The following is a 12,907-nucleotide window of genomic DNA, read 5'->3' on the forward strand; positions in this document are numbered from 1 at the left end:
GACACTCCTGCTCGGTAACGGTGTACTTTTTCTCGGGGTCCGTCAGAGCGCGACCTCGCGAACGCGATCACTCTCTCCCCCTCCCCAAAATTTTGCGTCAGCACGGAACCTAAGCCTACCGAACTCGCGTCGGTTTGGAGTACAAAGGGTCTCTCAAAATCCGGGCATGCTAATACCGGTGCCGTGGTTAAATGCTCTTTTACGATTTGTACCGCGCGCGATTGCTCTTCCCCCCACTCCCATCGCTTGTTCTTCTTTAGCAATCTAGTGAGGGGCTCGGTAACGGTAGCTAAGCGCGGTATGAATCGTCTATACCACGAGGCCATGCCTAAAAACCGTCGTAGCTGTTTAATATTTCTCGGTATCGGAAACTCTATCACCGGTTGCGTCTTATCCGGGTCGACTGTAAGCCCTTCATTCTGCACGATAAATCCGAGGTACTTTACTTGCGCTTGACAAAATTCGCATTTTTCCGGGTTTATCGTTAACCCGGCGGACGATATTCTAACCATGACCCTCCTAAGCCACGCCAAATGTTCCTCGAATGTCGGCGTCGCGATAATAATGTCGTCTAAATAGGCGAATGCGAAAGGCTCCATTTCCGGTCCTATTAATTTATCTAGCAACCGTTGAAATGTGGCCGGGGCTCCCGTGAGCCCGTACGGCATCCGCGTAAAATGAAAAAGTCCCTTGCCGGCTACGCTGAAGGCTGTTATTTCACGGCTCTCCTTAGCCAGGGGTATTTGAAAATACGCCTGACTGAGGTCCAAAGTGGAGATGTATTTCGCGGCTCTTAATTTGTCGAGGATAGCGTTCATGTTCGGGAGGGGATACGCGTCCTTCTTCGAGATCTCATTAACCTTCCGGAAATCTAAACAGAACCTATACTTTCCGGAAGGTTTCTTCACCATCACTATTGGATTGGACCATTCACTAAAAGAGGGTTCGATTATTCCGCTCGTTAGCATTTTATCAACTTCCTCGCGCACGGCGTCTTGTATTTTCGGGGACACAACGTAACATCGTTGTTTGATCGGTTTCTGTGTCCCGACGTCAATACGGTGTTCTGTCAGGGTAGTTACCCCCGGGTTATTGTTTGGAACTATCACCGCTTCTTTCAATATGCTCTCCATCTGTGCGCGCTGGGAGGAGTTAAGCTCGGGTAGCCCGCTACAGGCGTGTTCGGACGGCTCTGGTAGCATTAAAACGGTACCTATGTGAGGGACTTCGCGAGAAGAACCACTCGTATTTGGCTAGATCTAACCCTATTCCGAACTTGCACAAAAAATTCCTCCCTAGGATGCACGAAACCGCCAAATTGGGTAATAATCCCACGAAAAGGGTATGTTCTATGCCGCCTAACTTAAGTGGTACCTCGCTAACCTCTTCTATCCTCGCCACCTGGCCATTTGCCGTCCGGATTTTTCTGCCTCGGTATCGCGATATCGGTAAACTGAAAGATCGCACGAGCTTGATTCCCTCTTTCCCTACCAGCGTTCTACTCGAGCCTGAGTCGATAAGAGCCCTCAATGGTCGTCCTTTTATATATACTTCGAAATATTGCAACGGGGGAAGCTCGGTATCGTCCAAGGTCACGTATAATTCTATACCCCCGGTGCCTGTAATTTCTTGGGTCTGTTCTTTTTGAGTCGATAGGACCCGATCTACCGACTCTCTCCCTCGTTTCCCGCGCAATTTGGACACGTTCGCGTCGTGTGCTGTTTCTTTCCGCACCGATAACAGTGTAGATTCCGCGTCTGCGTACATTCTCGCGATCGGTGGCCCTTTTGTTCACAATTCCAACATTTCATGTCGGCTAATCGGCTATTCGCGGTGGATGAGGAGGGTGTCGGGTCCGTACCCGCGTTATTCACGGCGGCCACCGGAGGCCTCTTCCACTCGGTAGCTTTTCCCCTCTTCTTGGGCGCGGTCGCGGGGACTGCGGCCGCGGCGACCGTTTTCGGGTGTCTAGGCGATCGCGATGCTCCCTTATACGTGAGTTCCGGAAAAATAGACCGCGTCGATGTCGGCTGTCTATCCAGATCGTAACATTCCTCGATCTGCGAGGCGAGGGTTTCTAATGACCGAAAATCGTAAATTTCGTTACGCCTCACAGCTATACGCAACCTCGGTATCATGTTCCTATGCGCGTAATTTAGTTGTTCGTTTAGCTGCCATGGGGGTCTAATCGTTCGAACAAGGCCTGCATGCACGTTATATAATCGGCGACGGGTTCGTCCTCCCCCTGTTTGCGTCGTATTATCTCGTCCCGCAAGGTGAATTGGAAGTTCGGGCATCCAAAGCGCGCCCGCCACGCGGCCTCGAATTGCCCCCAAGTACGCCAAAGATGTTGATTCAGACGAAACCAATGGGCCGCGGTGCCCGATAAAAAGAACGGCAGACATTTAAATATTTCGTCGTCATCTAAGGGAAATTAATTGCCGACCCTGCTCTATACGAATGAGGAAAGCTTCCGCCTCCCCGTCGCGTGCCCCGGAAAAATTTAAATTCCATTTTCGCATTACATTATACGCGTCCACGGCGAAATTCGGTCTTACGCGAGGGCGATACGGCTCGGGATTTCTCCGCCGCTCCGGGTGCGTTTCTGTTGGCTCCGGGGGATGTACCCTGATTCGCGGCTTCGAGGGCCACGCTAGGGATTCGCCCCCAACAGCCCCTTCCTCGGTATTCGATTCTTCGTCTGACGCTTACGATATTTCAGGGGTCGGCATATGCTCTCGCCCTATTAATTGCGCGGCCTCGTATCTCAATAATCGAGCCCTAAGGGTGGGGAGGATCCTTTTGGCGGACAGCTTTCTCTCCGCGAGGGCACACCTCACCTCCTCCTGTGATAACTTCCGAATCCACCGAAATTGCTCTTTTGTCGACATTTCGATGTATGGTCAGTGACGATGTTAGGGAAGTGAGATCTCGAAGGGGAAAATAGATAGTACGCGGACCGTAAACGGGTTGACTAAACGTACGCTCCTTCCCTCAACTGTCTCGCCAACTAACTCTTTCTCGGTATCTTTGTGAGCGTTGCCTAAATTAGGCACCGTCAATCCTCGATTACGCCGCTTGGTCACGATACCCCTCCCCCTAGAACCCGAAAATATGTCGCGAACGATACTCCATAAATTCCTAGTCAATAGGAAAGTCACTTATAGGCGTGAATATCTCTTGAGGAGATAAAGAAGGGACGAGAAGAAGAGAGAGAAGAAAAAAAAATTCAACTCTTATTCCGAATTCGATCAACAGAAAGGAAATAACAAGTTCGCGAAAGGTAACGTATGCGAGAAAGTGAAAGGAAAAAAAAATGTTCCTTTGTATACACGGAAGCCTGTTATTGAGTCGAGTCTCGCTAAGGAATTTCGGGGATTCGCGTAAACACCTATTCACCAATATTCGTCCTTAGCTCTCGGTATCTTGACAATAATATTTGAGGACGCGATAATTCTTCAAGAACAATACGTGTTTGCCCGTTTTTTGATTCGACTCGATGAGTTGTAAATATTTCCGCGAAGAGATCGAAAGAAAGAAAGGAGAGAGAAAAAAAAAATTCGTCGCTCTACAATAACCTTATTCGTTATATTGGGACAAGAACATTTGCTGACTTTGTGTTAGACGAAAAACTTGGTATCAATCAGGTGCCTATAATTCACTCGATATATCAAAGAAAGACATAAAAGGCGTATGAGCGCGCTACCTTTGTAATACGATACCGCGCGGTCGGGTTTACGATGCCGCGCGCGACAAAGAAACGTGTCGGTGGTCGCTCTCTGTTATATGCGTAGCGCTCCTCCGTACACGTGCACTCAACGCGATGGCACCTCAAATTCGGGTCCCCCCCGTTGTGACGGGAAGTCTCGAGATATCGAGACAAGCACAATGGGAACAATCTCAATAACGCGGGAACAATAATAATTAGGGACAAAGTAATGCAAATGCATGCAATAAACAAAAGTCATCGACTGTATTAAATCAGATAATACTCGGAGAGTCCCCGGCGGAGATCTCCGGCTCGGGCGAGACTCAAGTCAGCGCCCGATAAACAAAGAAAAAGGAAAGAGAAAAAAAAAGAGAAGTATTTTGCTCACCCTACTGTCTCTCCGTTACTCGAAACGACACGTATTCACCTTTATTAATTGTCCTCTCTTTCGAGAGGGCCCCACGTTGGGCGCCAAAATTTGCGACCGTCTCTCCGCCCTCTCTCGTCAAACGAGAGAGAGAGTGCAAGAGAGACCGCTGCGCAACCTCGTCGTACCGCTCTCCGTTCTCTCAATACCTTCTCGGTATCACTGATTGCTCGGTATCGTATCTTTTTGGGCGCCAGGTGCGGTCAGGCCGCACCACTCAACAATATCTCGGCAAATAATCAGCGGACACGACGGCTCGGCCTCGGTAGCTCGGTATCAACAGAGGGTAGAGTGTCGTGGTTCTTTCCGTAAGGAGATTCGGAATCGCCGTCTCGGAGAGAGAGAGGAAATCTCGATATTAATTGTACTCAGAAATAAGATAAAATAAGAATATATTTTCAGTTAGTAGTATATAGATGGAGTGAATAAAAGTAACTATAATATTATTATCGAGCCGTAGGGAGATCGCTGTGTTTTATCGAAATCTCTAGTTATTATTACTCTCCTCCCTTTATATCCGGCTCGGAATCGAATAGATCATACTCTAATCCAGCGTAACTTATTCTCAAGGATTGTTAATCAATGACTCGATACAATGCTACAATTACAATATACTACGATGTGACTGTCGACTCGTTTCGGTGCCCCTCGGAGAGGCGAAGAAGGCAAAGATTTACGCAACAACTTAATGACGCGGAAATCGACGCGAGTCCCGTGAGTCTCTCAACTAATTCTCGGTACTAAATTATTTATAGCATAATTGCTCGGTATCGTTACACATCTCTAATAACTCACGGGTCTCTGCCGAATCCGCGCTTACCGGACGATCGAGGAGGTGGCCTTACAATAATTCGCCGTCGCAGGTGGTCGCTGTGGGTCGTCGTCCTTCCACGTGTTCGCAGGACACCGGCTTGCCGAACAGTGATTTCCTTTCGGGCCGGCGGGACCTCGGAAGGTACGCTGGTGGGGAGGGGGAAGACAATGCGCGCCACCCCGGCCCGGTTGCCAGGTTTTCGCGGCAGTGTTGCGCCCCGCGCCAGACCCGGAATCGATCCTTGTATCGATTTCCGTCTGTCGCGGCTAGTCGGACTTCCGCCGCCAAATTCAAACCTCAGCCCTCGGGATCGACGATTCAGCAGGTCCATTCTCGGCGGTCCCGTCCACACCTCGTATGGCCGTATGATGATGTTCCGAACGACCTTTATTTGCTGAGGGAAGTCGTCTCGGGGTGATCAGTCCCGTTAGATCTCCGTGTTTCTCTCGATGTGTGGTGGCGGGCCCCTCAGGGGAATCATCCTTGTCGAGGGATGTAGGCGCCTTTTCCTCCCTGTTTTGGACCGCTCCTGTTCTTCCCATCGAGGCTGTAACGAGTTTATTTGCAGTATCCCTTCCTTATTTCCTCGGTACCGCGTATATTTTATTGTTCTTAATACTCACCGGGCCGGTCGCTCAGTCTCCGCTCCTCCCCTTTCGAGGTCGTTCCTCCGTCGTCTGCCCAGGTCCTCTTCTCTCTAAAACAATGGCCGTTCTCCTGGCCTACCACCTCGATCCCGATACAGAGTACGGGCGAGCTAGCGAAAAGGTCGCTGCTCACCCGCACGAAACACAAAATTGTACAGCGCTCTCAGACGCTTCCCGGCCGGGCGTGTCCGCCCTTGTGATGGGCTCAAAAAGACCACGTCACAGAATAAATAAGAATTTTGAATCTATCTATTTTTATTCAACTTTCGTAACAGGCTCATTACCTCAATATAACTGTAACATTACAAATATAGCTACTATTATATTGCATTAATATAACAACTATCATATTTGTTATATTACAGTTACATTAATTGTTATGTAATGGTTAGATAACACGTTATATAACATGTTATATTGCTGAGTCGGAAAAAGTAACTTACATGTAAATTACATGTAACATTTTGGTAATATAACCTGTTATATTTGGTTACATTGCCATTACATTGCTGCTATATTACTTGGTTCACTGGGTAGGTACGTCCACTTCCCACTTTTCGAATTTTAAATAATGGCCATACACCGAATACTGGTTTTTCACATACTGCGACAGAATGAATTAATTTTTTGCCAGTGCATGGTGGCCAATAACACATATCATCATGCACCCATGCGACTGGTACAGCTTCGACTAAATTTTCTTCTATGAAATGTACTACTATCCACTCCATTGGGCAACTATATATCTTATATTCTTATTGTTAGTCTGAAGTCAAAATAATTACAAAACTCTTTTCATTCTCATTTGGTTAACAAAGCTTAACATGCAACACACTTAATAATACTTAATATACTATAACTAATTATGTTCGAAAATCAAACGTCAAAAAAGCTGAAAAGTCTTAAAAACATTATTAATTAAAATTCATGCAGGCCTTTCATTCACATGCAACATGCATCATACTTAATTTTATATTAATATTATTTTCAAATAGCGCTCGGCCGCACAGATATACGTATACCCCGCGCCTGCGAAAAGAAAGCTCTTTCGTCAAATCTCATATAATAGTAAACACCGCGGCCGCGCGAGAGGAGATACAATTTAGTTCCCGATAATAACAAAACGACTATTTTCCTGAAAGTAAACAATTACACTAAACGCTCTTTCGTCCTCAGCCGAACGATAAAATTAAGAAAATCTTTCTAGACTATTCTAGAAATACGGGCCTATATAAACCTCCTCTCTCGTGATCGCGGTGCTCTTTTCCGATTGCTTGTCGCGTCAAGAGTGTGCTTATATAATACTTTACGAAAAAGATCGCTTGTCTTTTTCGTTTTTCTCGTCTAATTACCGTTGCTTGCGGAACATTCAGTTAATAATTATCGACTCGGCTATTTCTTGTGGTTTATTCTTTTCATTTAATTCTCTGGCTATTTTTGTGCGGTTTAAACAATTGTAATTTTTCGTTGTTCTTAGTTTAAATATAATTTTTGTTCACGTTACACGTGTGTCGAGTGCAGTACTTCTCTATCGTCTCGCTTCCGACCTTCCTTTCCCGCTATCCGTTGTGCACATTTTTTGGTCCTTCGAGCCGGATCCTCCGGAACCTCCTGTGAATCCGGTGCCACGGAAGCGATAGTGCATCAGTGTCGGTGACCAGTGCTTCTGAAGAAAAAGAGACAGAGTAAGAGATGGCCGACACTAAGGCAATCATTGCCACCGCCACAGTATTATACGGCAAGATCTCTTGCGCGTACGAGAACCTTAGGAAGCTCGGCGAGGCCAATATCACCCTCGGGGCGGTGGAGGCCCGGCTTCTAAATCTCGAGAAGCTGTGGGAGAAATTCGACGGAATTAACGATATGTTAGCCGATCGCGTGGACGAATTACGCCACGATGTCTACGCAAAACAAGACATCCCTTTGTTGGGCGAAGAGGCTTACCTGCTGAACAAGGGCCTCATGCTCGACTTGAAGAGTGCTCTCCAGATTCAACTGCAGGCAGCCAGCTCTACCTCGATCGCAACAACGGCTTCCGCTCCTTGGACAGCGCTGCCGAAAATCCAGCCGCCGACCTTCGCCGGAAAATACGAGGACTGGCCTTCGTTCCGAGATCTTTTCCAATCAATCATCGGTAGGAACCAGGCAGCAAAACCTGTGGAGAAGCTGCATTATTTAAAGCTTTGCGTAAAGGGTGACGCTGATCTGCTCATTCGGAACCTCAGCACCACGGACGATAACTACGACATTGCCTGGAAGACGCTGAGTGACTATTATGAAAATAAAAGATTACTGACGCGTAATTATCTCAACAATTTTTTGATGTTGACCAAGATGAAGAGCGAATCCGCCGCTGAATTGAGGCGACTTTTCCACGGGGTCAAAACTACGGTCAGCTCACTAAAGAGCATCGATCGACCAATAAACCGCACGGAAGACCTCTTCGTCCACCTAGTCGTCGAGCTACTCGACAATCTCTCCAGGCGAGAATGGGAGAGTGACATCAGTCACACGACGAATCCGCCTTCCTACTCCGAGCTGGAGGCCTTCATAGAACGCCGACTTCATACTTTGGAGGCGCTGTATCCGGCCAGGAACGAAAGCGGCAGCCACAGCCCTTCGAAGTCAACTCGGAGCCACTACGTAAAAAGGCAAGACCCGAAAGAGAAGCCCAGGGGCCGGTGCTCCATCTGTCAGGGGGACCACTTTGTGATGTTCTGCGGCGACTACAAGGGCAAGACGGCGATGGTTCGCAAACAGCTCGTCAGTGAACACAAACTCTGCTCAAACTGCCTTAGACGCCATCAGTTTTCGAAGTGCGCTTCGAAGAAGACGTGTACAGCGTGTGGCAGTCAACATCACTCCTCGCTTCACGACGCCTTCCGGGAAGCCGAGCCCTCTACGACTTCACATGTGGCCCAAGGTACACATTCTTCCTCCGCTACGGTGCTGCTCGCCACAACCAGGGTCCACGTCCTCGACTGCCACGGATCTTGGCAGTCCGCTCGCGCCCTAATCGACCAGGGATCCGAATCATCCATCATCTTGGAACGACTAGCGCAGCGACTACGACTCCCTCGAATAGCAGCCGCCGTGAGTGTCTATGGAGTCGGAGAAAGAAGGACCGAAGTATCAAAAGGGAAGGTGAGACTTACCCTACAGTCGTGCCGCGGTGAATCGTCCACCCTCGTCGACGCGTTAGTGCTGCCGAAACTTACCTTGTTCTCCGGAGGATGCCACAGCCGTATGAGCGCTTGGACCCATCTGAAGGACCTGGAGCTCGCCGACCCGGAATTCAGCTCCTCGGATCCCGTCGACATCCTGTTGGGAGCCGACGTATATGGGACCATCATTCGCCAGGGCCTACAAAAGGGAGGTTCTCAGGAGCCTGTAGCGCAACAAACCTCGTTGGGCTGGATCCTTTCGGGTACCGTTAACTCGACGGCCAACGTGTTTCCACTCACCACTGTCAAATCGAGGAGGACATCACCTGCTTGGTGCGGCGGTTCTGGGAGCAGGAGGAAGTTCGCCGGCCATCTCCGATCCTCACCAAGGCCGAACTGGAGTGCGAAGAACACTACCGGCGACATAATACTCGCTCTCCAGATGGCCGGTACATCGTGCGGCTGTCAACAATCGAGCCTATCCCTGACCTGTCGGGGACTCGACGCGCCGCAAGTCGTGCTCTGCATCATATGGAAAAAAGATTCAAGAAAGAGAGCGACTTCCAAAGCATGTATGTCGATTTTATGCAAAATTACAAGGACCTTAACCATATGATGCCTGCGCCAGAACCTGCTGAATCGCATCGAGGTGCCTGCTACCTGCCGCATCATGGTGTGTTGCGTCCAGACAGCACCTCCACAAAATTGAGCGTAGTCTTCAACGGCTCGAGCTCCTTGCCAAACGGAGACTCCCTCAATAACTACCTCTCAACTGGGCCAAATCTGCTTCCTTCGCTAGCCGATATCCTGCTGCGCTGGCGACGTCATCGTTACGTCTTCGCGACGGACATCGAAAAGATGTATAGGCAGATACTGGTGCACCCTGACGACCAAAACCTGCAAAGGATATTGTGGAGAGAGAACGCCAACGACGAAATCAAGGAGTACTGGCTAGGTACCGTTACTTACGGTTTATCCTGTGCTCCTTATTTGGCGATCCGCACTTTACGCCAACTGGCCGAGGACGAAGGACATCGCTACCGAAAAGGAGCCCTCATCCTGCTGAGCGACGTCTACATGGACGACATCCTGGCCGGTGCGGAGACCATGGAGGAAGCCGAAGTCATGCTGCAACAGCTGATTGACATCTGCAAGGCGGGCGGCTTTTCACTGAAAAAGTGGTCGGCAAACGACTCGCTATTGCTGAACACAGTGGAGCCCGACGACCGTCTTCGACAAGAGGCCAGATGGTGGCTGCCCGGAGAGAGTCACTCCACTCTCGGACTTCGATGGCAACCGTGCAACGATCGCTTCGCCTTCGCCACTCATCAGATCACCCTCTCGGCGGTCACCAAAAGATCGGTCCTCTCCTTGACGGCGAAGTTGTTTGATCCACTCGGCTGGCTGTCTCCAACTACTGTGCTGGCCAAGATCAACATCCAAACGATCTGGCTACTGGGCCTTGACTGGGACGTGTCTCTGCCAACCGAGGAAGCGAGGAAATGGCTGCGTTTCCAGGACGAGCTAGCTGCAGTGGAAAACCTGAGTGTGCCTCGATAGTTAGGCAGTATAGCGGACTCCCATCAGGAAATTCACGGGTTTGCCGATGCCTCCGAACGCGCCTACGCCGCCGTCCTCTACCTGCGAACCAACACCAACGGAAGTAGCAGAGTGACGCTGTTGGCTGCGAAGACCAAGGTGGCTCCATTGAAGCAGGTATCCTTACCTCGTTTAGAGTTATCGGCCGCCTGTCTTCTCGCTCGACTGGTCGCTCATGTCGTCCCTCTTATTGGAGCAGAGAAGGCACCTCTACACCTGTGGTCAGACTCCACTGTGACGCTCGGTTGGATTCGGGGTCACCCCTCGTCGTGGGTCACTTACGTGGCTAACCGAGTGAGCGAGATCCAGACGCTAACTCCTAGGCGCCCACTGGCATCACGTCCCCGGCCGAGATAATCCCGCGGACTGCGCCTCCCGAGGACTCTACCCCAGCGAGCTGGAGAATCACTCACTCTGGTGGCAAGGTCCGTCGTGGCTGTCAGCCGGGAGCCACCCTTGGACGACCAACAGCGAGGAGCTTCCAGAGGATGACCTCCCAGAGAGGCGAGTCCGCACCCACGTCTCCACCATCGCCGAACTGAGGACCGAACCTGAGATGCTGCTGCGATACTCCTCGCTACAACGATTGCTCCGGATCACAGCGTGGTGCCGTCGCTGGTTGCGGATCCATCGTCAGCCCCTACCACGAGCACGGCCAGCTCGGCTTGATCAGCGCCGACGAAATCGAGGAAGCCCGGATCTCCTGGTTGAAGACAGTCCAGGCTGCAGCATACAAAGAGGAAATTAGGCATCTACAAAGGGAGCAACCCCTGCCGTCGCGAAGCTCCCTGCTAAAGCTAAGTCCATTTCTGGACAGCAAGGGGCTCCTACGCGTCGGCGGGCGCCTGAAACATACTACCAAGCAAATCGAACTACACTTGCCTCATCATAGACGATCACCACAAGCGAACGCTTGCACGGCGGTACCCAGCTGTCTTTGTGTTCTCTTCGCCAGGAGTATTGGGTTCCTCGCGGTCGCTCGCTGGTGAAGAGCCGCATCAGCCGCTGCGTAAGGTGCACAAGGTGGCGGGCCGCCACTCCTCAGCCACTGATGGGAAATCTTTCCCGCTCCAAGAGTCACGCCAGGCCGGCCGTTCCTGCATACCGGCGTAGACTACGCCGGACCGGTTTGGATGCGAACAACACGGGGCCGTGGACACAAGACGACCAAAGGGTTTATCGTTGTGTTTGTTTGTTTAGCCTCCATGGCAGTCCACCTCGACGCCGCCTCTGACTACACCGCCGACGCCTTCCTTGCCGCCTTACGCCGGTTCATCGCCAGGAGAGGAGTATGCCACTCGTTGTATAGCGACTGCAGCACCACCTTCGGGGGAGCCGACAAGCAGCTAAAGCAACTGTTCTCCACCGCCAGTGCCGACGGACGCCGCATAGCATCCTGTGCCGCCCAAGAAAAAATCCGGTGGCATTTTAACCCGCCGGCGGCACCTAACTTCGGCGGCTTGTGGGAAGCCGCCGTGAAGGCCATGAAGCATCATCTTCGGCGAGTCATAGGTGAAGCAACCCTCACCTATGAAGAGATGGCGACCCTACTCGCCCAGATTGAGGCCTGCCTCAATTCCCGACCGCTGCAGCCATTGTCTGACGACCCGGAGGATTTAGCAGCGCTGACACCCGGTCACTTTCCTGGTCGGCTCCGCTCTCGCGACGATCCCCGAGCCGTCGCTCGAACAAGAGCCGTCGGCGCGTCTCTCCCGGTGGCAGCTCCTGCAACAAATAAAGGACCATTTCTGGTCTCGGTGGGTCAACGAATATTTAAACACGCTGGCCCATCGACCGAAATGGTCCCGAATTAATCAGGAGGCTCGCGTCGGTCGACTCTGCCTAGTACGGAACGAGATCACTCTACCCACACGGTGGCCGCTTGCGCGCATAACGCGACTGCACCCCGGTTCCGACGGTAACGTTCGCGTAGTCGACGTCCGCACCGCGAGCACCAATTTAACGCAACCCGTGAATAAATTAGTATTTCTGACCGACGGCTCCGAAGCTTCACCGTAATTTAAGGGCACGCTTCGCATAATTTTTGTCTTGAAACTCTTCGTTGATCCAGCTTCACATTCACTTGCACGTCAATCATCACCTCACTCTACTCGTTGCTCCTCTCTTCTCATCCCTATACCCCTCTCATCGCTCCACTATTCTTATCACAATCACGACACATACACTATCACTATACGCCATATTTTCTCGAAGATCGAAATTATCACGGTCTGCGCCACGCTTTAGCCTACACGCTACTAACCATTACACTCGAGAATAAACAGCTGATCGATTCAGCATTCCTTTACCTAAATCCGGCGGAGCACGTGCGCTCCCCCCCGTCGACCACCACCTTGCCGTGGTGGGGGGGCTCACCCTTCGCAAGGGATTAGCCTTGCGAAGGGTGCTAAGAGTGGTCGGTACCTCCGGTGGAGGTACACCTCATGGCAGTGGGCGGCTGCCAAAAGGGCCTAGGCCCACCGCCCTAGGGGAGTTCACCCCGAAAACAAAACATATTATGGGAAGGAAACCGAGGAAAAAGGACGT

General features: G+C 50.9%; 3 protein-coding genes across 3 annotated transcripts; all 3 read left to right on the forward strand.

Annotated features, from left to right (window-relative positions):
* Positions 1-7,289: 7,289 nt before the first annotated feature.
* LOC114937010 (uncharacterized) lies at positions 7,290-9,377 on the forward strand. The gene has a single exon (XM_085483333.1). It carries the CDS (start codon positions 7,290-7,292, stop codon positions 9,375-9,377), a length of 2,088 nt encoding a protein of 695 aa, XP_085339459.1.
* LOC146723025 (uncharacterized) lies at positions 9,377-10,321 on the forward strand. The gene has a single exon (XM_085483334.1). It carries the CDS (start codon positions 9,377-9,379, stop codon positions 10,319-10,321), a length of 945 nt encoding a protein of 314 aa, XP_085339460.1.
* Positions 10,322-10,367: 46 nt separating this feature from the next.
* Positions 10,368-12,174, forward strand: LOC114942332 (uncharacterized). The gene is made up of 3 exons (XM_085483335.1): positions 10,368-10,424; positions 10,963-11,317; positions 11,561-12,174. The coding sequence occupies exons 1-3, from the start codon at positions 10,368-10,370 to the stop codon at positions 12,172-12,174; spliced, it is 1,026 nt and encodes a 341-aa protein (XP_085339461.1).
* Positions 12,175-12,907: the final 733 nt, after the last annotated feature.

Source organism: Nylanderia fulva, unplaced genomic scaffold (assembly GCF_048542155.1).
Source record: "Nylanderia fulva isolate GAGA-0341 unplaced genomic scaffold, ASM4854215v1 Scaffold243, whole genome shotgun sequence".
Classification (NCBI taxonomy): domain Eukaryota; kingdom Metazoa; phylum Arthropoda; class Insecta; order Hymenoptera; family Formicidae; genus Nylanderia; species Nylanderia fulva.